This window comes from Canis lupus, chromosome 18, assembly GCF_011100685.1.
Source record: "Canis lupus familiaris isolate Mischka breed German Shepherd chromosome 18, alternate assembly UU_Cfam_GSD_1.0, whole genome shotgun sequence".
Classification (NCBI taxonomy): Eukaryota; Metazoa; Chordata; class Mammalia; order Carnivora; family Canidae; genus Canis; species Canis lupus.
The window spans coordinates 21648447-21675238 of record NC_049239.1 but is presented as its reverse complement, the minus strand read 5'-3'; the positions used below and the strand labels follow the sequence as shown (position 1 = coordinate 21675238).

Here is a 26792-nt window from a genome sequence, read left to right as displayed (position 1 = left end):
TTTTAATGTGAAGTTAAGTGGCAACTTTAAATTTTGTTTTTAGGTGTTTGTTTAGTTTTTATCTTTATTTGTGTTCTTTTTCTAATTACTATGCAAAGTCATTTGACAACCCCTCCCCCAATATGCTACAATAGCTTAATAGAGAATTTAGCATGTGTTGCATAAGACTGCAATCCATCAGATCAAAATTCAAGTCTGTTATTAGCCAGTCCTCTCATATCTGCCACCACTGCAAAAAAAAAAATACACTTTTATTATTTGCTCTTAATTATTATTTCAGCTGCAAGATGTTCTTGTAGGTAGATGTTTAAAAATATCTCTGTGTTCAAGTCAAAGCTCAAAGTTTATGTGTATAATTTTTTGGAGTTATTTGGATATAGAATAAAATGTTCTAAATAAAAATATGAGATAATAGGTAAAATATTTTAAATCTTATAATGTATTTTTATATGTTTCATAAAAGTTATTTCCCCTTCTTTAAACTTATTTATAAATTGGCAAACTACTAAAAAATAAATGACTAGCTTGGAATATCTAAAATTTTAAGAAAACTATGTGTTCTCAAAACATATTCTATGGATTAGAAGTGAAAAATCCTTATTCTCAGAAAATGTGTATTTCTTTTAATTAGATACTTGTACTTGGTGGCATTGTAATTAGTGTGAACATAGTGAGAAGGAGTTTTAATACCATTTCTTAAAGGAAGGTAAACAGGTCAGAATTCCCACTTGATTTTCTACATTGTAAGACGTGGTAACATTTAATATATTGAAAATTTTATCAATTTTTTTCTATTCTCAGGGTTTTTTTTTTCTACTTACCATCTTGTTTAGAAAGACTTTTTTTAGTGGACAACAAAACTCAATATAATGCTTAGCTATAGGAAGGATGACTGTAGGAGTGGTACATTTTAGTAATTTTCTTCAAGAGAGATATATCAAAAGCATATGCAATGTGATATTAATAGGTTTTTTAAATTAAAAATGTCATGAATGCAAATCTATTTAAGAAACATTGCCTTACATAAACAGTTATCCTGATAGCAAGATTTTTATAGCCTTTAATAAGCTTCCATTCTTTACAAATCACCAAGAAGGGATATAATGCAAAACATTCCAGACTTTTGATTTCAGATTTTTTTTTGCTAGGAAAATCTCTTGGATTGTGTTTTTTCTAATGTGTTTTAGGCAATGTCACTTTAGAATGTACTTTACACAATTACAAGCTTTGGAAATTAATCACGATGTTTCAGCTATAATCATTTGTATATAACTATAAACAAAATCTTCCCACTTGCTGTGTATTTACACACAAAAAAAGTCTTCAGAAATAATTCAAGCAGTTAGGTTATATATTGATTTTGCTTGTTTAAGACTTCATTTCTAGGCATCATTTAGAATAACATGAGAACATTCCAAATAGTATTCTGATATTTAAATCCACACATATGAAAACTTATTTTTGTTTTTTCTTATTTGGTATGAAAGTGGTAGGTTAAAAATCACTCATGTTTTTATTATGCATATATAACCTTGTGTCTTTTTATGTTGCCCTCCTTGGTTAAACCATGTGCCCATTCTTTAAAAACTGTATAAATAGTAGTATTCCTTCTTTTCATTTAGATATTTTTTTCAGGGCCTTTGTTTTTGATAAAGCAAGGAAACGATGCCTCTGGTTCCCTTTCAATAGCATGACAAGTGGAGTGAAAAAAGAGTTTGGTCATGAATTTGATCTCTATGAAAACAAAGGTAACTGGCTTCTCCCTAAATATTTCATAATAAAATAAAGCATAAAATGTATGTAATTTCCTGCCATAGTGCTCTTTCCCAGTAATTTTTCTATATACTGGTTCTGTTACACGGTCAATTCTTCCATAAAGGCAGAGAATACTAGTGTCGTGACTATTTTCAATATGGTAGTTTTAAATTGAGCATTTCCCAAATTTTTCATAATCAGATTGCCCTGTCCCTCTTAATTTCTAGGAGCATCTCCTAGAACTGATGATTGTCCATGTTCATTTTAGAGGGTGCCACCTTAAATTCATAGTTTATTTTTATTTATTTATTTATTTATTTATTTATTTATTTATTTATTTATTTATGATAGTCAGAGAGAGAAAGACAGAGACAGAGACATAGGCAGAGGGAGAAGCAGGCTCCCTGCATCGGGAGCCTGATGTGGGATTCGATCCCGGGTCTCCAGGATCGCGCCCTGGGCCAAAGGCAGGCGCTAAACTGCTGTGCCACCCAGGGAATCCCAAATTCATAGTTTAAAACACCTTATATTATAGTACATTTTGAGCTTAATACATAGTATTTTGAATGTTAACAACTGTGGGTAACTGATTTGTCTTAGTGGTGATTGCTGACAGTAAAATTTGGAGATTTTGAAATATTAGTTGCATCTTTTCCTAATTATTTACTTTATTTATTTAAAGATTTTATTTATTTATTCATGATAGACAACAGAGAGAGAGAGAGGCAGAGACACAGGTAGAGGGAGAAGCAGGCTCCATGCAGGGATCCCAACATGGGACTTGATCCTGGATCTCCAGGATCATGCTCTGGGCTGAAGGCGGTGCTAAACCGCTGAGCCATTTGGGCTGCCCTAATTATTTACTTGTTAATGTGTCTATTTTGTTTCTCTGATACTATATTCACAGGTATTTACTTTTATCCAAAGCCAAACTATATCAATGAAATAATTGGAGAATGTTAAATAAATATGAGTTTTACAAAATAAATCTCTTATCACACAAAATAATAATTATAGATTGTATTTATGATAATAGTATTTCAAGTTTATTGTTTTCTTAAATCATATTATGTCATTAAATTTCTGTTTGGTAATATGCACAGATATGTCTTTATTAGGAGGGTAGAATTTAAGTTAAAATTAATTTATGGTAGAAATAAGATGGCCTAAAAAAAATAAGATGATCTCCATACCCAATAACTCTACAAAACCTAAGCATAATTTAAAACCTAGTATAAGACCATTTTAAGAATTTTTCTAGGTTGCTAGCAGCTGTATATACTATTATTTGATAGGAACATGCAGCTTTTTTTTTTATTTTAAAGATTTATTTATTTATTTGTGATAGAGAGAGAGAGAGAGAGGCAGAGACACAAGAGGAGGGAGAAGCAGGCTCCATGTTAGGAGCCTGACATGGGACTCGATCCCAGAACTCCAGGATCGCACCCTGGGCCAAAGGCAGGCGCTAAACTGCTGAGCCACCCAGAGATCCCCATAGCTTGTTTAAATTTGATCGCCCTGTAGTTTTGCAGCTGAAAAATTACCAAAAATATAGAAAATAATAATCGACATAATATTACTGTCAGCTAAATATACACATACATGCATAGTTTTGCAGCTGAAAAATTACCAAAAATATAGAAAATAATAATCGACATAATATTACTGTCAGCTAAATATACACATACATGCATATACAAAAACTTAAATGATTTTATTGAGAAAGACAGGTTATTTTTATTATGTTGAAGTTACCCTTTGAATTGAATAGATTTTATCAATTACTTAATGTTTATTCTTAACATTTTCTTAAAGTGTTCTATATATATAAGCACATCATTCTGTCAAATTGTTTGCCTGGCCAGTTGTGTGCATTGACTAATCTACACCAAGAACATAGACTAATATATGCTGTTACCTAGAAATATACTCACGAAATTAAAACTTCTCAGTAGTCTTTTTTGTTTTATATTATCCTGAAATGAATGATTTTGAAAACAGTAGAAGTTTTAGGCAAGAAATGTCAAAGATTTGAGATAACTTACATACGTTAATTACCTACAGATTTGGATCGGATTTTATTTTTTAATATGTAGCATATGTTACACATAGTTATACAATTTTTCTCTGCTTTCTTCTGGTAGACTACATTAGGAACTGCATCATTGGTAAAGGAGGTAGCTACAAGGGGACAGTGTCTATCACTAAGAGTGGCATCAAATGCCAGCCCTGGAATTCCATGATACCACATGAACACAGGTAAGAAAAGCATGAAAAAAAGAGCGTGGAGGCTTTCTTTTTTTTATATGTGTGTTAGCAACCTCATGTTAGTCCTTTGGTATAGTCCTACCGTTTTGTAATAACTTAGCAAACTTTGCTGAATTGCATTAAGCCAAGGGTCATGTGGCTTTGTGACTGATATCCAAAGGTGAATACATTTATCGTTAAGATGAGGCCTAACAGTATCTTACCTCAAAAATGTCAGCTTATACATCTTGGTGTTGTTGAGGAAATAATGAAAATGTGATTTAAAAAAAAAAAAGATTTTCCTCCTCCTCTCTATGCCTTTTGGAGCTAGAGTGGAGAGGTTGACTGTGGTATAAACATGACGGATCAGATTCTTACCTGACCCAGGGCCGGACTGTTTGGTACACAACCCTGGCTTAAACATTAGAATTACCTGCTATGAGCCCTTAACAAATCCCACCACCCAGGCATCGACACAGACCAGTTAAATTAGAATATTTTAGGGGAGTAACCCAGGCACTGGTATTTTTTTAAAAAGCTCCTCAGATGATTCCAAAGTACAGCCAAAATTGAGAACCTCTGCTAATAACTCATGGCAGAGATTGACCAGCTTTCCCATTTCACTTATTTAGTGACTGGAGAACACTTCTCATTCCTTGGAAATTAAATGTCTGCACTTCAGAGAAGAATTGTGTTCATTACAACAGATGAATGCTATTTAAACATGGATAAACATATGAATCCATGGGTTCATTAGTCTGAGAGTCTTAATCATCATGGAGGGGAAACATAGATTTTTGAATACTCACTAAAGAACTAAATGTAGCCACAGTTTTTCAGGACCTGTTTCAGAAAAAAATTCAACAGGAGCTAAGGTAGTTTAAAACAGTTCTCCTTGGTCAGGAAATGTATAGGAAGATTTAGTTTACCGTGCTGCAAGTTCCTTGCTGAGCAGTCTCTTATTTATCTTGTTTAATCCCCTCAAGAACCACATAGTGGGTGGTTTTATTAATTCTATTTTATATACAGTGAAACTGAAGAACAAAGAGCCTTAGTGACTTTTCAAGGTCATGCACAACTAGTAAGTGCTCTGGCCAGAATCTGAGCCCAGCCAGTATCAGTGTATAAGCTGTGTTTTTAACATGATACAGGGCATGAGCAGTAGGACACATGCTGTGACTTGTTTTGCAATAATGGTGATGACTTTGCCTTGATGAATTCACTTTTTAAAATTTCATATTATTCATTTTTGAGGAGCATAATTATGCAAGATGATTTTACTTCCATAAACAGACATGAATTAATTGGCCCACTATAAAGAAAAGGAGTTAGTTGCTCTACACTGGGAACAAATCTGTGGTCCCTGCCTAATTAACACCAGCTAGTAAGTGTCCACGCTGATCAGTTTACAGAGTTTTTAATGACAGAAAACAACTGATTTTTTCCCAAATTAGTTACTTATAATAATACACAAATACCTCTGAAACATAATGTTATATTACAGAGCAAAAAAACCAATATAATTGGTTTGTTCCATCATAAGGATTTGCATGGTGTCACTCTCATGACTTGATAAGAGGAAAACATTTTATTTAAGTAGGCAGATCTAAGTTTTTCATGAACAAAGGAATAGCATTTGAAATCAATCCTACCCTAGTTGAGCTCACTAGACTGACCTAGTAGAGGTCTTAATTTCAACCCAAATTCTCTATGATTGTGATTCTGTGCTAGAAAAGTACATGTGAAATAGATCTCCCTGGGAACTGGCTTCCCAGTCCAATCAGTTTTTTTACCAACAAACATTTCCTTGTGGTATAGAGGTTTAGGGCTGAGAGAAGATCTTGTATATTAATCAAATATTTTTTCTTTTTTTATATAACAATGGTAACAATTTTCATCAATTAACAGCTTACTGGCTTATCTGCATGATAGCTTAACACTTAAAGATTAACTTTATGGGAACTAGAAAAAAAATATATGTGTGTCTTGGGGAGTGATTTGTAGACTCCTAAATTGAAATATTTTACAAGTGATTTAATGGGAAGATGATGATAGATGATGAAATTAGTATAGAAGCTTAACCAGAAAATCAGGTGACTTGATATCTACATCTATATCCTTCACTGGCCATCAGCATTCATTAATGAAGCAGATGATGGAATAGATCAAGGTTCCTATGAATGCACTTTATATTAAAAGAAAAGAAAAGATGGCTAGCACCCAGAAGACCTAATTTATATTTCAAAGTACTTTTGGATTTAACTAAGTTTTAAATATTTCTTTACTTCTCTCTCTTAAAGCCTGGCTGATAATGACAAAGAATCATGAATAGTATAAATGTGAATAAAAGTTTATTACAGAGCCTGTTGCCTGGCCAAGGGCTTGTGTGTAATAGTTTCTCATAAACATTTGCTGAATGAACACATATAAGTGAAAAGAGCAGGCTGGCTTCATCCCTTGGCTGAGTATAGCACACTAAAGAGAAGCAGGCTATGCTTCAGAACACACACAAGATACCCCCCAGCAAATGTGGGTAAAAAGCCATACATGCCAAAGAATGAAGGGAAGAGAGGACTAGACTGTCATGAATGTCCTAAAAAGGAATTTCATATGCATTGACATAGATATGGATAGCAGCACCTTTTCTTTTCAGTTTCATTTTATTAACTCCAGTGAGAAAACTTTATTCATATTTCTGCCCTATCTAGTTCTGATTTCTACTTTTTCTGTCTTCCTTACTTATATTTTTACTACTAAGCCATTGACTGATTCATTCACTACTTCACAGCTTTTTAGCTTTACAAATCCACTGGCAAGGAATATGTGTTGTGTGTGTGTGTGTGTGTGCAACAACAATCTCTAAAATCATAGATAACATGTGTATTTCATTTCTCTTAAGTAAGCTGAATACATAAAATGAAACAAGAGGATGTTATACTAATCAAATTCATTCCATATACCTTATAAATGAAGAAGTAAAAAACCCAAAGAGTAAATAAATTAGGTAGGGACTAAGGACTTGTGTCATATAAGTAGCCAAGTGATATATATGGGACAACAATGTAGATTTCGTGATTAACAATAACTTATTCTTACTACTCTACCAAGGTTTTTTTTTTTTTCATAAAATACAGTTATCAGAGCATTTTTTGGGTAAATTTATACTTTACAAAAACCAATCTGAAGTAAAAGTCGGTTTTGATTCTATCAGAAAAATGACTATTTCACTATAAATTTACTATGAAAACTTGGAAAACTGGCAAAATTGAAAGAAAATTTCAAGCAACGGAACAAACAAAAATTTCAAGCAACGGAACAAAACAAAAGTATCAGAAGCTATTCTGGAATAAAAGGGCCAAAAATAAGAAAAAAGATGCTTTCTTTTTCCTCTTAAAATTAAATATACTGTTAAGAACTGTGAAAGCATGATGCGCTTTAATTATATTATAATTTATGCTGGTCATATGGCCTTAAGTCTAATTTTTGTTTCCCCATATTTAAAATGCTAAAGAAGTAAGGATATAAACTCTACCTAAAGACATTTCGCAGTTACAAAGTACTTATAATACCGGTTTCCTTGAAAATGTTTGGTTAGTAGTAAGTCTCTTAGAATAGATTTTCTTTTTGACCAATAATTTATATTTTCAGAAAAAAAATAATTTATATTTTCTGAGGGACTTAACTCTGGCTTATTTCATGTCCAAATTAAAGAATTCCATTACAAAATATTGCTTGGTACCCAAAGCCCGTTCATACACATTTTGTGCCACAACACAACAAAAAACCTGATGACTTCTAAATAAGTTTCCATGGGTCAGAAACACATTTGGATGGTTTTTACCTAGAGACTAAAATCCTTTGACTTCATTAGAAGTGCTAGCTAGAACTCAAAAACTGTTAAGCGTAGAAATAAAGCTTTGTAGCAACAATTGGATTGGATATTGAAAGTGTAACTGGATTTTGAAAAAAAAAATGTTTAGTGTTACCCACAGATGTATATTCTACTTTACTTATGATTTTTTTTTTTGCATTCAGATAAAAGCATCATTGAGGTCAATGCCATAAGCAGCACAGACGAATAAAGAAGGCTTTGCATTTTTCTGAGTTTGTGTTGAAATATTTTATGCTGATAAGAAAACTATAACTAGGGCATTAGAAATTTCAAGTGAAGGTAATGCATTGCAGTCTCTGCACCCCGTGGCAAACTGTTCCAAACTCAGTTTGGAAACACTAAACCCCAGTAGCAGTGAAATTTACCAAAATTTTTGAAAAGAATTAATAATTCTGGGTTTTGCTACGACAGGGTAAAGACTACTAAGTGGCCTGAGGTTAATAATAAGTAGCATTTATTGAATGTCCATTACCCTGTCATGTCTATGAACTCCTGAGGACAGACACCATGTAGAGTGTAAGTCATGGTCACCTCCGTGTGCAGGTAAGCTAGAGGCTGAGAGAGTCTAACTTACCTGCTGGGGTCTCTGGTTAGTACAAGAGAGAACTGAAATTTGAACCCAGGTTTAATTTGATTCTAGACCTTTTGTTTGTGTCACTTGATCAGCCTGTTTCTAAACAGTGCGGGAGAAAAAGGGGGCTGTTCCTTATAAGAATAGCAATAAAAAAAAACAAGTAATTATCTTGGAGAAGCAGCGTAATCAGGAGATTTCAAGGCAATTGCCCCCCCACTCAATCATGTGCCTTCTTTGCGTGGAGCTTTGAAATCGTGATTTGAACAGTTCGGTTCTAGAATGATTGGCTATTAGCAAATCCAGAGATGAGTCACTGTGAATGACGGTGAACGTGGGGATTCGGTCAGGCCAATCTGTAGAACATTCAAGTATTTTAAGAATGGATGAAAATGACAGTTCGGGTTACTATGTATGGAAGGAGGAGATAGAACAGTGGATTTCTGTACTGTAGGAAAGACTTACCCACTAATGAGTAAAATGAATAGGCCAAAAATAAAGTTGCATGCTCTTATACTGTAATGATTATCATTTTAAAACTAGCTTTTTGCCTTCGAGCTATCGGGGTAAAGACCTACAGGAAAACTACTGTCGAAATCCTCGAGGGGAAGAAGGGGGACCTTGGTGTTTCACAAGCAATCCAGAGGTACGCTACGAAGTCTGTGACATTCCTCAGTGTTCAGAAGGTAAATGAGCCTGAATGCCGTGGGGGGCGCTCTGCTCCCGCTTTGTGTAGAACTGCAACTCGCATTAAAGTTAACAGAAACGAATCCAACTATAATAAATATGTCCTTCATTCAAATGCGACTGTAGACAATTACTTGAGCATTTTTTACACAATGTTTTCAAAACTGATTCTCATCAGATTAAGACAGAAGGGTTGTCAGTTTGAATTTCACCAGAGCCTGAGGCATCCCTCTGGGGAGAGCAAAAGCTTGGGCTTCCTCATCTACTGTCCCGAGTTCACATCCTTCAATCCGTTCCCAAAAGTCACCTGAGAGGAGCTGAAAGACGCTTAGCTCTTTAAGAGTGATGCTAATTCTATTCAGCCAGCACCTGCTTCCGCAGAACTTGTGTCAAACTTACTCTGAAGTGGTGTGGCAAGAGTGTCTGAGCCCAGAAGAGAATATGGGAAGGGGTCGCTGGAAGTGCCTTACCCCTGTGTGCGTGTTGGTGAAAAGCAGATTTGTTATGTAGACTGACGTTAAACACCATTGAGAATAGGACCTGAAGAGATCAAAGCGGTAGAGTCCAGTGGGTCTTGAAGGCCGGCCCCCAAGTCCATGTGTGTCTTGACCTCCTCTCCCAGCAGAAAGGGGCACTGTCCTTACTCTTGCACTGGAAGACTGAATGCCTGACAAGAAGGAAGAGTAACCACTTCAGCATTGTATGTGGTTTCATTTTTCTTAATTACCTGGCCACCCAGCAGCTGGCTTTTTAGTTCTGTCGGAAACTAAAATTCTAACAATCCAAATGAAACATGGATTAAGTTCTGATAGAAATTTAGTAGGATTTGGAAATACTTGGGGGTAGGGGGCTGCTGGAATGCTGTCCACTTTTTATAGTAAGATACCTTACCTGTTTGTTATTAACCACATTTTTTGAACTATTTTTCCATAAATATCCATTTAATATTAGGTTGATATTTATCACATGAAAAGGCCATTGTTAGTGAATTGTCATGGAGAAGGTGAATTTGTTTTCTGTTGTTAGTTAATTTAAAATTCTTGACTTCATGTGCTAGAGTCAGTTCCATCTCTGTTTGTAAATTCTTACTTTCCATTCCATATCATATTCTGTTCACTATAACTTCTTCATTGTTTTCTTCTCTTTTAAAAATAATAAACTGATCTGTGATAACGTTATGAACAAGTCTGTTTTGTATGAGTAAATCTGTAATTAATATTTTAAATGTACACATGGAAGAAAAAACCTTACTTTTTGGGGGGCACTCTCCACTATCACAGTCTTCTGAGGCTAGAGGTCATTGCAAGGAGTTTTGTTTATTGATTTTTTTTTTTTTTGACCTGGGAAAGTGTTTGCGAGGGAAGGTAACTTGGTCCAACCTTAAATAGCTTAGCACGTATGTTACTTGACTCGTTCATGTGGGAATGTGTTTTCTCAACAATGTGGTTTTTAAGAACCTTCACCGAAACACACTGGCATAGATCTGGACAGCTAGACAATGTAGGATAAATCTGCTAGAAAAGAAATAATTGGAAAAATTATATTTCCAGTTATCCTCATCTCTGTAGAATGTACATCTCTATCATCCTTTAATAATTTAAGGTCATTACACGTCCCTTAGAAAAGGGCATTGCTCATTACTATTAATGGCACATGATGCTGTTGGTCACCGTAGCACTGTGGAAGATAAGCTTTTTCTGGAAGGAATTAGAAATCTGACAGTAGTTGAGTAACTGTCCTGTGAGAGAAGTAAACCAACACCTGCCCTATAGGCTAAACATATTTCAGGGAGTGTGAATTGAGCTGTGATATTTAAATTCATACTATATTAAACAATGAGTTGGTGGGATTTTACAAAGAGGTTCTAAAATAAGAAGCCCCGTCAATACATTAATAGAGAAAAACAGAGCTATTTATAAAATAGATAATACAAAATATGCAAAATAGTGTAAATGCACTTTTTTGAAATTCTCATAACGTTATTAAGCTCTTGGCTAAATAATAATCTGAAATTTATCAGAAAGCTTTGTTCATAAAAGAAGTGTATCTGATATCCAATGATTGAAATTATTTTTTCATAATTTAATCTTTTAAACATATTAAGCATTCTAAGAGAAAATGAATACTTTTAGCACATTTAGAACTTTAAAAAATATGTAAAGAAAATAGCATTAATGTTTAACTCAAATATTATAAAAAACTGAAGTGTCTAAAATCCAATTTCTTGCTTTAACATTTGCTTGGGATTTGGAACAAAGCAATCACCAGTTATTGGAACAGATGTCTTTTTAAATGACTGTCAAATATTCAAGTAAACACATTTTATTAAGCCATAATTATTATTTTTAATACCTTACACTTAAAATCCCAAATAATACTCCTATAACTCTATGTGCATAATTTCATATTCTGTGGGGAAAGACTTTTAAAAACAAAGGTTTAAATAAAGCAATTATTTATAAATGTGGGTTTGTGAAGCTATTCATATTTCAGACATTTAGTTTTGCTGAAGTAATCATCAGCATGGATTTTTCTGAGAGATATTTCCAAAAGAGTTGTTTTAGTCTGTAAACGCAAATCACTGGTAGTTTTATGACTAAGAAAAACAGAACACAATAATTTTTGAGTTAGTTGGGTAGTATGACGAGAAAGATGCTAAATTAATCCTATTTTTACTACAATTCATGTGCAGCTAATATAGTTTTCTACTTTCATTTAGGCCAGGGATATATTTAGGAAAACTACTCTAGTTATGACTAGAAACATTTATTTAGTTTGAGTTTATGTGATCTGGCAAAGTATTTTGCTTTTGTTGTTTGTTTTTAAAAGGATAAACTTGGTGGAACCATTGAATAATACACTGGCAGAAATAGAGCCAAAAGGAGATAGAGTGAGAAGGGTGATTCTCACCCTATGCAGTGTTCTATAGATCCTACTCTCACCTACCTCCTACTCAAGTCCCTGATTTCCATCCCTACTGCTTGACTTTGAGCTTGGACAACTTAGAAGTTTCTTAGAATTCCAGAAGTTTGAAAAGTGATTGTGAGTTTAAAATTCAGCTCTCTTAAGGTAATTTTTATGAGTAACCTGATGGTTTGATGCAATAGTAAAACAACAAATTGTTCAGCCTGAGTAAGATGGTCAATCTGCTTGCTTCCCTTCTCCTCATCCTCCAATAGGTAAGAATACAACAGGGCAACCTACTATTGTAAACAAGAAGGCAGAGGGTAATGAAGACAATGTTGAAAAGGCAGGAGGTTGACTTTCTAAAATTATTGCTAGGAGTCTGTCTTAAAAATATGACCAATTAGAATGCATAGGAAACAAATTAAGAAACATGGGACGAAAAGATAATTAGGAAAAATGGAATGAACACTGGACTGTGGGTCAGAAGACCTGTGTTCCAGGCACAGCTCTGACATTTTCTGTATTAGGTAAGTCCCTTAAAACTTGTGTGAGCCTTGTTTTCCTCAAACAAGGAAGTCATTGATCAAATGACTTCTTAAATGTTAAAAGTTCTGAGTAATCAAAGAATTATAACTATAATATATTTGTCATCTCAGTTCTATCACAGGACACATTTTATCCCCACCCCAACAACAACTTTCATTGCCTACCAAAATCTTACATTATTCTTGCTGACTTATTTATTATTTTTAAAAAATCTCCTTAAGTCTGCAACTGCATCCATAACTCTCTCTTCACCTTGCTATAAACATAACATACTAATTTATGTTTCTGTACCATTTTATGGGTTTTTTTTTTGCTCCATAATAACTTATTCAAATCTCATCCATACTTCAATATCCAAGTAAAATCTGTTGTCTTCTAAAAGGCCATTACCACCAAACACCTAGAGCTTCTAGAATAGAATGAATTATCCACAAACTTGCTATTCAGTATGAAGTCCAAGGACTAGAAGCATCAGCATCCTCTGGGAGCTAATGACTGATGCCACCCTGTCCTGATCCTCTGAATTAGAACTTGTTCTTTAACAAGATCTCAAAGTGACTTTTATGCACATCAAGGTTTGGAGAAGCATTGATCTACCACACTCACTCTATAAAGCGGGTGTCTTATAGAATCATCCATTTCATCTGTAAAACTATTTTTCCTTAAGAAAATTAAAAATTCTGAATTTGAAGAAAAATGCTTTCTAATAATCCCCACAGTACAGCTTCACAGAAAATCATTTCATTCAATCTCATTAGAAAGGGATGTAGTCTTATCAACTGCATCTGCAAAAGGAGCTATAGTCTCCTTTACAAGCTTAGAGACTGTACACGTGGAGGACTTATTTCTCATGTGTAACCATAGCATTCTGTTCCACTCTTTCGTTCAGTATGAAGGAACAGAGAATGACAGATACCACATCATTTTCCATGAAGACATCAGACCTTGCATTCTTTTGAAAAAGAGAACGAAGTAAATCTGTACCCCATTCGACCAGAAAGCTGAAATGTGATAAAGCATAACCTATGTTGAGCATTTTAATGTGGAAATAATGACCTTGGCCAAACAGAGCACCTCTCATTTATAGTTCAGGTGCTTACGGACTATAGTCTGGGGAATCTCAGAGTCAAAAGAGAGGAAGCTGAATCGGTCCCTTGTCTTAGTTCATAGATTAAGCTACATAAAAAGAAGTAGATGGATCAAGCCAAGTAGTCTCCTGTTTCAGAAACTTAATAGTTAACGTCCTACTATTAGATGATAAAAATGAAAGGCTCAGAAGTGATTACTCTAATATTACATTCCAAATTATTACAAATAGCTTATTAGGCTAGATAGCAGCAGATAAAGCAAAACATTGCTATCTTGGCTTTGCTTTGGCTAGAGCTAGACGATCAGTAGTCACAGGATACAAATTATGTGTGTGGGGAAGTTAGCCGGATTCGTCAGAAAGCCACGCAGTGATGTATTCCACAGGATGCCTGCTCTGCTACAAATCAACCTGTCCATTTGAGAAGTCTCATTTTCAGAGAGCTGATGTGATTCAGAGGTTTCGGTGTGACATAAGAGGCCGGCCGATAGAGAACTATTAATTAACCTCACAGAATCATCAGTAGGATCCTACATAATAATATGAGTTTATACATTTTAAAACAGTGAGTGCGGGGAGTTCAATAGCAGGGCGTCTTCTGTCCTAGTCTAGATAGGATCGTAAGCTTGCCCAGTTATTCAACACAGATGCTCAGTAACAGAAAGGAGCTATGACTTCTTTTAAAATATCCCTGTTCTTTGAATAGCACCAGACTTATGGTTGGAGCTGATCTCTCAAGTTAACCGGGTCCTGATTTGGGCATTCACCATAGGGGTATGATGTGTACTCATTTTAAATTGTGCATTTCCTGTTTATGTGTTTGGGGGGTAACTTGAGAGAAGAGAATTCTTCTGCTGTCAAGATTGACACTGAAACCTTGTGCATTTTAGACCACCAAAGGGTAGATCTCAAGGGCCTCTCTTCTCTTTCCAGTTTCTGGGCACCTTTTGGACAGCTATGGAAAACTCAGAGCCATTCTGGCCCTGTGGTAAATTTGTATGACACTAACCACACAAATCCCAGGTAAACTATAGGAAGAGCTCTGCAGGGAGTATTTTATGCCACTCTTTATGGACATTAGACCTCCATTCAACATTAAAATGGTACATAAATTGTTCTAAAAACTCTTTTTGCTAAACAGGTGATTTACAGCTCAGTGGAACAGTGGTGTTCTTGATTTTGCTGTCAGAAGCAATTAACATGCCATACTTTAATTTTATTAGTTGAATGCATGACCTGCAATGGGGAAAGTTATCGAGGTCCCATGGATCACACAGAATCGGGCAAGATTTGTCAGCGCTGGGATCATCAGACACCGCACCGGCACAAATTCTTGCCGGAAAGGTAAACACTACCAAATTATCCTTTCAGTGATTCTTTTTGCAAACTGTTACTTGCTCCGTGACAAACTGCCTTAGAAATTCTCTTTATATCATGTTTTCTGGATAGTCTTGAGGCAAAAGGGACTTATGACGAGGTATAAGGTATATGGGAATACTGGCTGCACTTTTGACTAGTCTCTGCTGAGTAGATGGAGTCCGCAAAGTCATAATGGTCCTGAACACAGGAGCATCAGTGGGGTGCAGAAGGGGAGCACTAACAGAAGCTTCCTCTTTCTCTTCCACGACAGGAAAAAGACAGAGGCTCATTAAGTAATGACCATAGTCCAAGCTATGAGAGGAGGCATTATTGCTAAATACAAGCCATTGTCCTTCTAAAGCCACATCTTCAGTGACTTAGGTAAAGTGGGGTCACGTGTGTGACGCCATGATCTAGGTCATGCCCATAGAAAGGGAATGAAGGTGGAGCAAACAATTTCTTGGCTGCTTTATCCTAGTGTATTTTGAAATTGCTAATCTGGAGAAGTCAGGCAAGCAAGTCTACTTTTCTCCTCAGGAATAAGTTTTAAGCTTAAATGGTTCAAAAAAAAATACATGTCTAATTTGGCTCATTCATTTCATATGAAATATTTTAGTTGACAAAAATTCCCTGATTTTATTATAAAGATTAAAATACAAACGATTATAGGGAAAGCTCTACCCCCCCCCCCTTTCTGAAAGGTGTTTTTCTTATCTTTTTGTTTATTTGTTGTTCTCTTAAATTAAAACTGTGTGCTGTGGGTTTCAGTGTATCTCTTTGTCTTTTAAGTGAGCGCAGAAGGAATATGGTAACAATTAAAATCAAGTCACCAATTCAGGACCTTGTTAATTTAAAAGGAAGAGGGTAGAGAGAAAGTGGTGTGATGGAGTTTCTCTCTTGCCGTGGTGGAGGTGAGGGCATGACCTAGAAGGGCTCTATTTTCAAAATTGAGCAATCATTAGTAACAGAACTATTGAAACATAACTTTCAGTTTGAACTTTAGGCCTGTCCCAGAAAAGGACCCTTTTTCTTAATGAGTGTTCTACCTGAGGTCATGTTTATATAATCTGTCCTTAATTGGGCTTTGTGAGAAGGAGATTCAGTTTGGGCCCTCAACTGGTGGACAGGTATCAATGGGTCTAAGTTATTTGCAAACGGAATGTATCCTGTGCTTACTGGATCCCTAAGCTAGCAGATGCAATAGTTGATCATTAGCAGTTCTTGTGTGCTGTAAAGAAACTCTCTTCTTCCCCCATCTAGTAGTATCCAAGCTAGGTCGAAAGTTGTTTTGTGAGCTGAGGAGTGGGTGGTGTTTCCAGGCAGATTTACATGACACTTTTCTTGGTGTGGTTTGCAGATATCCCGACAAGGGCTTTGATGATAATTATTGCCGCAACCCTGATGGCAAGCCGAGGCCATGGTGCTATACTCTTGACCCTGACACCCCCTGGGAGTACTGTGCAATTAAAATGTGTGGTAAGTTAGGGTCAAATTTATTGCTTCCTTTTCCTCTCGCAGACTGGATCTAAGCAAGCGATTATTAGGGAGACAGGTTAACAGCTATTTCACTTGATGCTTTAATTGTGTGTAGGATTTAATTTAAGAATGTGTTGCATAATTCTACCCCAATCTTTTGCATTTTCAGAGTCATTGTTTTGAGAGCGATAAATACTCCAGTGAACACATACACACAAAGCATTTGTACTTATGGTATAAAGGTCTCAACATTCTCATGTTATTTAAAAGAATATCCACGGAGGGAGAAAAAGATCAGGGATTAAGTGCAGTATCCTAATGTCATTAGGGCCATAAAAGCCAGGAACTCAGATTTTTACCTTCCAGTCTAGTATTTTTTCCATATCTTTCCTCCCCAGACATAACATGAGCTGTCAACTGACCATGAACCTCTTCTGGTGAATGATAGAATCACACTGAAGAATAGTAAGTCTGATAGAACAATCTCCCAGACATCGTGAAGCTCTAGAGGCTGATGCCCACCTCCCTGGCTGCCTCGTCCACAGCCTGTATTCTGTACCAACCTGTCTTTAGCTGTGCTGTGTTTGTTTTGTATGTACTGGCCTTTGACCAACACTCCTGAACTTATGATAGAAGCTTCTTCCTCATTGGCTTTGTGGTAGCTCTTTAGATCTGTATACTTTGTCCTCTCCTCTGTGGTTAACTTACACATTTTTGCTCTTTGAAATAATACTGGATACTCAGATGTAGACATGCTTTTATTTCTATGAGTACAGGTCTTATTTTTTCAGTGGATCCTAAAATGCTTTAAGACCAGTAGAATCACACAAATTTAGTAAAGTAATGTAATTTAATAATTACATTATGAATTGGCTTGATGATATAAAGATATGCATATAGAGAGGGATATGTAAAGACAAATGTCTACATAAGATTAAGTACCAGTGCCCAAAATGATGGGTGGACAGTTCTGAGCATAGGGATAGGTATTTGCTTATTTCTCTAAAACGGCCTGATGGGGATATCCCTTTGAACAAACTTAATTCAATATTGTTCACACTGTGATACTGCCAAGGTACATTTCTCTCCACAGAGACCTGCTGCTATAAGGAAATGTTGTGGGCAACTCAAATAAAGCCCGTAGAAAGAGGATGTGTCTGGCATATGTGAAATATGCAGAATCTGGTAGGCTCTCCATGTGAACAAAATGTTCCAAGGACACTGAATCATCTGTTTGGTCCCTTAAAAGATGACTCTTGTGACAGTGTTTCTCTGTATAGATTGGGTTAGTTTTACTCATTGACTTTGAAAATCTTGTTAGGCTTTACATTGTTACAGACTATTTAGGTACAACAAACCAACATGTTTCCCTTCCCTTTTGTGTGTGTGTGTGTGTGTGTGTGTGTGTGTGTGTGTTTTAGGTGCTCTTACAAATTGTCTCTGGAATAAAATCAGTATAAATACAAATACACACAGACATGTTCACGTGTATACTCACAGTCACTGTTGCCTATTAATTTACCAACCAGTGTTTGGTTATTTTAAAAGATGTTGTGAGAGAAAAGAAATAAAATAAATATGACTCATCCTCACTACTAGATAGATTTCTTTTTCTTTTCTGTCCAAAGAAGGGTTGGCTAATTATGCAACTAGCAGGCAGTGATTCAGATGGCTTTGTTAAACAGAGGATGATGTTTATAGGATGTTAGTTCTAAGAAAACGGTGGTAGAGTTTGTAAGCCAAGCCTATATAGTTAAGAACAAAATAATCTTTTAAGCATCAGGAATATGTTAGAACTGTTTCATTACAGGAAAACTTTTCGTTTGTAAAATCATATATGGAGATTACATTTTTATTCAAATGAATAAAGGTTAACATTCGGCAATTCTGGAGAGCATATGAGATAATGTTTTATGAGTATGCTTCCAAATAGTTTGGCTTACATTTATAGCACAGCCTAGAATGCAAAACCGAGACATGTGGTGATGGTTTCAACCGTGTAACAGTTTTCTATCGCTTCATAATGAATTACCAACAACTTAGTGGCTTAAAACAATGCATACTTATTACATCATCATTTCTGTGGGTCAGGAGTCCAGGCATGACTCAGGTGGGTTCTCTGCTTAGGACATCCCAGGGCTGTGACACAGGTGCCCACCAGGTCTGGTGACCGGCTGTCTTATTTAAGACTCAGTATCCCATTCCAAGTTCACTGGTTCACTGGTTCAGTCTCTTGTGGTTTCAATGCCGAGGTCCTTAGCTCCTAAAGATTGCCTGGTCCTTCCTGCTGCATGATCCTCTCCACAGTAGGAAGTTTACGTCTTCAAGGCTAACAGCATAGCTTTCTGCTGATTTGAGCCTCTGCACCTATATCCTCTTTTAAAGAGCTCACCTAATTATGTCAGAACCACCCAGGGTAAGTTCCCTTTAATTAACTTAAAGTCAACTGATTAGGGAGTTTACTTGCATCAGCAGAATCTCTTCACTTCCGTTGTATGACGTAAACTAATTACAGAAGTCTCCAAATTCGTGTCCGTGAAACTCACGGGAACACAACACAGTCTTGTTGGGAGTCTGTGGGCATGGACAACTTGGAGGTTCAAATTCTAGCGCCTTTACTTCCCTGTGAATTCTTGCCCAAAATCTTCTGCTTGAGATGCATGTGTTCCTAAGGGGTTGGTCAAGTTCAAAATCCTACCTTTCCATGCACAATTGCCCTTTCCTGCTTTGCTGAGCAAAAGCAAACTGCCCATCCTTCCTGAATTTTAATGCAGTGCATTGTCTTGGGGTATAAAAACCTTGGGGACACTAAGCCAAAGGACCTTTGAAAATACTATTCATGCTGCTGATCATTTATGTGTTATTAATAATCACACAACTGTATCCAGAATATATACATATATGTGTGTGTATGTGTGTGTGGTATATACATGTATTTATCTCAGAATTCTGTAGCCACAGAAATTTAAATAATTAATTTCAAAATATAAAAAAATCTTTCAGAAAAGTATGATGGGGTGAAGAATAAAAATCTCTCCAATATAAAATGCATTAAATTCAAATAACATTCCATGGGTAAAGTGGAGTGGAAAAAAAAATGATTCGAGGAGAAAAAGAGCTTGATAATGTACACCTATCCAGGTACAGGTAGGTATCAAATCACTCCTACTTCGAGTCTATTAATCCATTTAAAAGTGTGATATAAAAATTTTGGTTTCAAAAATGTCAGTAGTTAACATATGCTAGAAATCACATCTTTTGCAGCTATTTAAACTTACCATTAAAAATGTAGGTGTCAACTCAGAAACACGTGAGAGAGCAAAATACTTTTTCAAAATTCTTTTAGTAATAGAAACAAAAAAACAAAGAAAAAAAAAAAAAGCAAAACCAAAACACCACCACCAGCTGAAGACCACTGAACCAGAAGCATCCTTTCCATTCCCAGTAATTGGTCTGGAGGGGACTGAGAAAGGAGGCAGGTGGGTGTGAGCAGAGCTGATTTGAACAGGCCGGTCATGTGAATTAGTGCAGCAAGCAGTGAGGATAACAAGGCGAGGAAGGATGGGAACAGTACTAAAGAGGCTGAGTGCCCAATATGTAATGACAAATGGGATGTAGTGGGAAACAAGATAGGAAAAGAGGAGAGTCTTAAAAATTTCCTGAGTCATTGCCTATTTGAGGAAGATGTAACTTTGAGGAGAAAATCAAGAAAGTGTAGTTCTTCTTATGCAGGTGCTTAATCTCTGCTCAGAACACATCTAAGTTCGATCTTCTCTGAAGGTCATGCAAAATCATAAGTAAATAGTGGCAGCAAAAACTTTTGTGGTGCCAGCAATTCCAGGGAGCATACAAAAAATACAAAGAAGATTGTCGGCCCCTTTTCCATAGGATTTATTCAATAAATATTTACTGGCTAGCTCTTATACCTCAAACACTTTTCTAGTCTGGAGATATAGAGGTGAATACAACACTTGAAGGCCTATGATGAAATTAAAATTTCAGGGCCTTGGCTCCAATTAATAGGGTAAAAGCTGACATTGCCTTGACATTGGCATTATCACACCTTTCAGAGCCAAAGTTTTGAATACTGCCCATTGTTCTTTTTATTTGTTAAAAAGCTGGATGAACCACAGATGTGTTCCTGGCACTTTGCATCCAACCTTTTAATCCTACAATTAATGAGTGCATCCCTGAAAGTGCAGGACAAATGTGGCTCGTCGCCTGACAAATGTGGGCCATGGTGTCCAGTGGCAGGCCTTCTCAGTTACCCTTCACACCATATTCCTCACAAGATGATTTCTACCCAGATGGCAACCGCTCACAAATATTCTAGCCATATGCCATTTAAAAATATATATTACAGCTTTATTTGAAAATTATACCTCAAGAAACTGCGGAAAAGCAGTTTCAAAATTTTATGAACAGATTGCCTCCTTCTGAGTGTGTCTGGAACAGTATAATATACATATATTCAGGTCTCTTCTAAGAATTATTGAATCAAAAGAACAGACAGGGATAGAAAGGAGGGAATTGAATATTTTAAATTTTCCAGAAGGTTCTTGCACACTTTAGCTCTGGAACCACCCCTGATGTAGAGTGAAATAAGCAGATCGTCTGAAGAAGGGGCAAGTGTAAAGTCCAGATGCTGCATTGTGAGGCTTTCCATTCCTGAGCCAATAGGGTTTCTATCTCAGTCAATCAGTGTGGGGTTCCCTAGAGGCACAGAGGGAAAATGCACATACCCAAGGGCAAATCCCATCCTCTGGAGGTTGGTGGTCCTTACCACCAACCAAAGTGGCCGGGTTCCTACCATTCTTCAACATCACATCACTGCCCAAGGCCCTGTGAGCAGAGTCCAGCCATTCCCGTTGCTTCTGAGAGAATTCTATGCCCCACCCCTGAATGTCATCCTAATTCAGACTCCTAATCCTGTATTCTTCTTCCCCTACTGGGCTCCTTCCTCAGGCAACATGAGCATGTAGTAGGCAATCCATCATTTCAGGAGTCAGTGTCACTCCAATTCAGAGTTTCGGCTCAAGTCCATCATCTTCCTGTTGAAGTGGACTCACAGAGTCCCACAGAGAGAGTCATTTCGCTAAGTTATGCTGAGAAAGTTCAGTGAACAGAACTGGGTGTAACTGAACTCTGAAATCCTGGCCTGAAGGAGCTACTAGCTACCCACTAGTGGGGCTGTTTTTATTGATCTTCTCCCTTAAAAACTCCATGACCATCTTTCACATGTGCTCCACACAGTGACTTTGCTCTGCACCATCCATGTCTGGGTCTACCTGCCTATAAAACTTTAACAGATTTCCAGGTATATGGAATTTTAAGACATTGCAAATATATAACAAGACCAGAAATCCTGCATAGTACCTGAATGAAGTACTCAGTTTCTCATGATTTTCCTCTGTAATAACTTTATATTCTGAATAACAGCTTGTTCCGTAGATTAGTTCACGGCTTTTCAGAGAGAAATAATAATATTTGTAGGGAGTCATTCTATTTTTCTGAAGTGAAAATGGCTCCCTGGCAATTAAAAAGCTATCTTTTGGTTGATGTGTCGTAGAAAATCTTACTGATTATTCAAATCGGTTGTTCACAAACTTCTTGAACTGAAGATATCTTTACACTCTACCTTTATTGAGAACCCAAATTGTGTATCCGGGCTATACGAATCAATGTTGACTGTATTGAAAGTTAAATTATGAATTAAAAAATATTCATTCATTAAAAATAGTAATCTCATTTTACTAATGATGCTAATCAATACAACATATTTAAAGTGAAAAATAACTGAATTTTTCAGAAAAATTGGGAGAAAAATGGTATTTAGATTTTTTGCAAACTCAGATTGCAAATTTTGCAAATTTCTTCAGTGTTACTTAATTAGAAGAAGATAGCTTTGTATCTCATGTTTCCTTTTGCATTCAATTTTTTGGAACATAAACACCAAGTGCATCTAGGAATTTCACTCTCTAAAGGACAAATGACATCTTAGCATTGTTATGAAAGTAGCTTTGATCTTCTGAAAGGCTCTCTGGAACCCCAGGTATCCCTCTGCAAACACCTTTTTTTGCTACATGTCAGCCATGTAATCCTGATGTGGTCTCGTTGGAAGATACTTTAACTGGCTATACGTGTTGGCTCCTCCAATTGTTTTCCACCTCTCACCACCAGTGACTTACCCAGTTGGAGATTTCTGTCACCTGTCACTTGTTTCTGGTATTCTTCTTTTATCTTGTAAGATGGTCTAATCTGAGGTTCAACTCTCTTTTGTATGACCGGTACCACCATTATGTTTAACAACCAAAAATCTAGAATAATTCTAGACATGCTCTTTCCTTCACCTCTCACATTTGGTCCATCACGAAGACTTGTCAATTTCATCTTGTACGTACCTCTCAAATCTGCCCATTTTGCTCTCTCACTATCTCCTTTATCCGAGAGAGTGCTGTTGTGTTCTTGAGTATTTAAATAGCCTTCTGAAAGGAGATGAATCCATGTTTACTAGTTTTTCCCTTCAATCCCTTCTTCACACTGCAAATAGAATGATATAGAAATCTGCGTATGTCATTTCCCATCCCTAGCACACCACACACACACACACACACACACGGTAAAAACTCTTCAGTGATTTCCTTTGACCTCATAACAAAGACAAAACAAAACCATCTTACTAAAAAAAGCTTATCCCTAACCGACTATATGCCCCCATGCTATCTACTCCATCTAGAATCACTCACTTCCTGTACTTTATATTTTCCATATTCTCTTTACAGTTCCTTTGCCCCTGCCATCTCCTCTGCCTTGAACATTTTTTTCTTCTTACCTACTTGACAGCTACTCATTGTTCAAATTTCAACTCAGTTACTATCTCCTCAGTTATCATTTCTTCATTTGACTCCCCTGACTTGGTCAAATTCCTTATTATGTATTTATACTACCATAGACCTCTCCTTCTAAGTACTTCTCAGACTCTGGTCTTTACATTTGTTCTTGAATGAATGTTATTCCTACAGAGTGATGGGTATGTACATCTCCTGGAGTTTCTTCTATGGTTCTAGATTTGCATATGACAACTTACTTATTCTCAGACATTGCTACCCAGGAAGATTTCTCCTTATCATCCTAACTCATCCTGAGGTTTCACGCTTCCCTGAACTACTGTTGCTCGTATGTACCTCATTGTCTTTTTTTTATATAAATTTATTTTTTATTGGTGTTCAATTTGCCAACATATAGAATAATACCCAGTGCTCATCCCATCAAGTGCCCCCCTCAGTGCCCGTCACCCAGTCACCCCCACCCCCCACCCACCTCCCCTTCCACCACCCCCTAGTTCGTTTCCCAGAGTTAGGAGTCTCTCATGTTCTGTCTCCCTTTCTGATATTTCCCACTCATTCATTTGGGGAATATAAAAAATAGTGAAGGGGAATAAAGGGGATAGGAGAAAAAATGAGTGTTCCTGGTTGTCTTGATGGCTTTTTCTTTACCAAAAGAGAGACAAATTTCATTATGCTCTACCTTATTTTTCTCCTCCTCTTTCTTTATTGTTAAATTCTAGATACAAACATGTTCAAGACCATTTTATTAAATTTTTAACAGATTACTATGGTGTAGTTCATATAATCTGCATACATTTAATTTATATAATTTGATAGGATCAAACATATGCATAAACCCATGAAACCATTTCCACAAATAAGGTAATAAACGTATCTATCATTTCCAAAAGTTTCCTCCTGCCTGCCCTCCGCTTTTTTTATGTATGTCTAAGAACACAACTTGAGATCTACTCTTGACAGGTTTTTAGCATATGATGTAGTATTGTTTAACTATAGATACTATGTTGTACAGATTTCTAGTTCTCTAGAAGTTACTCATCTTGACTAACTGAAACTTTATACCTGTAGAGCAACTCCCCATTTCAGAAACGAGACCTAGGCAGATTTTTGATAGCTTTCTATTCAAACCATTGTTAGAGACTGAACTATGCAATTCCCCCCAACCCTACCCCCACCACACACACACAAATTCACGTATTTATGCCTTAAATCCCCAATGTGACTATATTTGGAGATAGGGCTTTTAGGAGGTAATTAAGGTTAAATGAGGTCATAAATGTGGGATGCTAATCTGATGGATTGAGTAGCCTTTTAGGTAGAGTAAGACAGACCTCCTCTTTCTCCTCCATATGAGGATATGGTAAGAAGGTGACCATCTGCCAGCCAGGAAGACAGCTCTCACTAGAAACCAAATTGTCTGGCACCTTGATCTTGACCTTCCTAACCTCCAGATTTGTGAGAAATACATTTCTGTTATTTAAGCTCCTGAGTCTACGGTATTTTTGTTATGGTGGTCCAAGCAGACTAATACAACTAATACAGACTAATAGTTGCCATTGGTAATGAATACAAGAATCCTTCCTTCCAGTAACCAATGTACATTGGTGTCATTTTAAAAAAATATGTAACCTTGTGTGTTTATATGTTGGAAAAATAATTTTAGCAAATTATTTTCTTTCTTTTTTTTATTTAAAGATTTTACTTATTTATTTGAGAGAGGGCTAGCAAGAGAGAGCATGAGTAGCAGGGAGAGGGAGAAGCAGACTCCCCCCTGAGCAGGGAGCCTGAAGTGGGGCCCGATCCCAGAACTCCAGGATCATGACCTGAGCTAAAGGCAGATGCTTAACAGAGAGCCCCCGCAGGTACTCCCCCTAGTTATTTCTTTCTTAAAGAAAGCTTTTATTCCTCTGTAGTTTACTATTTTATCCAAGGCTAGAACAGAAATTCATAGAAATAAAATCTTATTATATTCTGAGTCAGGAAAAAACAATACCATCAATGACTCTCTCAAGAGAAAGGTCTTATACTTGGAGGTCTTTTTCAAGATGACTTGAAAAAGGAATAGAGTATAGAATTGAAGATCTTTTTTTTAAAAAAAATGTACTTATTTATTCATGAGAGACAGAGGGAGAGGGAGAGAGGCAGAGACACAGGCAAAGGGAGAAACAAGCTCCATGCAGGGAGCCTGACATGGGACTCGATCCCAGGTCTCCAGGATCACACCCTGGGCCGAAGGCTGGCACTAAACCGCTGAGCCACCCAGGCATCCCAATTTGAAGATCTTTAATGAAAGTCTTCTCTTGAGCATTTTACAACAGAAAAGTCTTGGATAAAGTCCAAGGATAAGTTTCAGATAGGAATTCTAGGTCCATGTGGAAACCAAACGTGCAAGCAATTTGAGGTTTGTCCTTTGGAAGTCTTTATACTACTTTTCCATGTCAATTTTAAAACCAGAAGTTCTTTAAATTTTCATTGAGCCTGATCTTGACATTCATGGCCCAAAGAGCCCAAGTCTGTTGATGGGAGAATAGCTTGACACACTGTTCTCAATCCCCAGGGACCTCCATAAAGTAAATCCTATGTTTCAGTGGCTCTTTAGTAGCTGAAATGGGAATAGAAGTTCGTTGGGCTGAAGTATTCCAAGGAATAATCAGGTATTTGTCCAATGGCCTATTGGACAGCTTGCTTCTGGCTATTGGCAAAAGAACAGCAACAGTTTGATACCACTGGGGCAGAAGGGGAACTATAAATGCAAGGATTTACTTATTGTTCATGTAAAGGTTATGGAGCTCTGGGCATGGCTCTCTATAATATACATGTGCACTCATACACTCCAGTGGCATTTCACAGACCTCTGCCAGGGCTGGGTAGTTTCTCAGCAAAAATCTGACTAGCCTTTCATAGAGAAATAATCAGAGTTGTTACCAGTTATCTTGTTCTAGCGGTTTTTCTGTTGGTGGCAAGATGTTCATCTCAAGGTTTAATGTTCATTCTCTCAAAAAAAAAAAATCTATTTAAACCTCAAAGTTCCCTACCAGATATTATAGCAATCATCATAACACATCCATACCAGCAGGGTGAAATTCGTGTTCCAAGAGGCACCCATTTGATTATGTTGTAAAAGGACAGTGAAAAATGTCAGTAGCACATGTTCTTTGTAAAGCATTTTCAAATAGAAAACTTTGTGTCAATCATCAAAGAAAAACACTTTTTCACTCATAGGCCACTAAGGATCATATAACTATTTTTGCATTTGCTCCAAAGGATAGCCACTACTGACACCCTTGAACAAATGTGTTTTTTTGTTGTTGTTGTTGTTGTTTTTTTTTTTTTTTTTTGTGAGGAACTCTCTTATTTGTCAGTTTCTAGTATTTTCAGCGGTTTGGTAGACAGACTTGCAAAAATGTATGAAGCTTC

General features: G+C 36.5%; 1 protein-coding gene across 1 annotated transcript in view; it reads left to right on the top strand.

The window, feature by feature from the left end:
- The window catches only part of HGF (hepatocyte growth factor), a 77323-nt gene that overhangs the window by 9632 nt on the left and 40899 nt on the right, over positions 1-26792 (top strand). The window contains exons 3-7 of the mRNA NM_001002964.1: positions 1636-1748; positions 3900-4014; positions 9009-9151; positions 14916-15036; positions 16409-16527. Of these exons, the coding sequence (NP_001002964.1) occupies positions 1636-1748; positions 3900-4014; positions 9009-9151; positions 14916-15036; positions 16409-16527 (611 nt within the window). The remainder of the gene's footprint in view (positions 1-1635; positions 1749-3899; positions 4015-9008; positions 9152-14915; positions 15037-16408; positions 16528-26792) is intronic.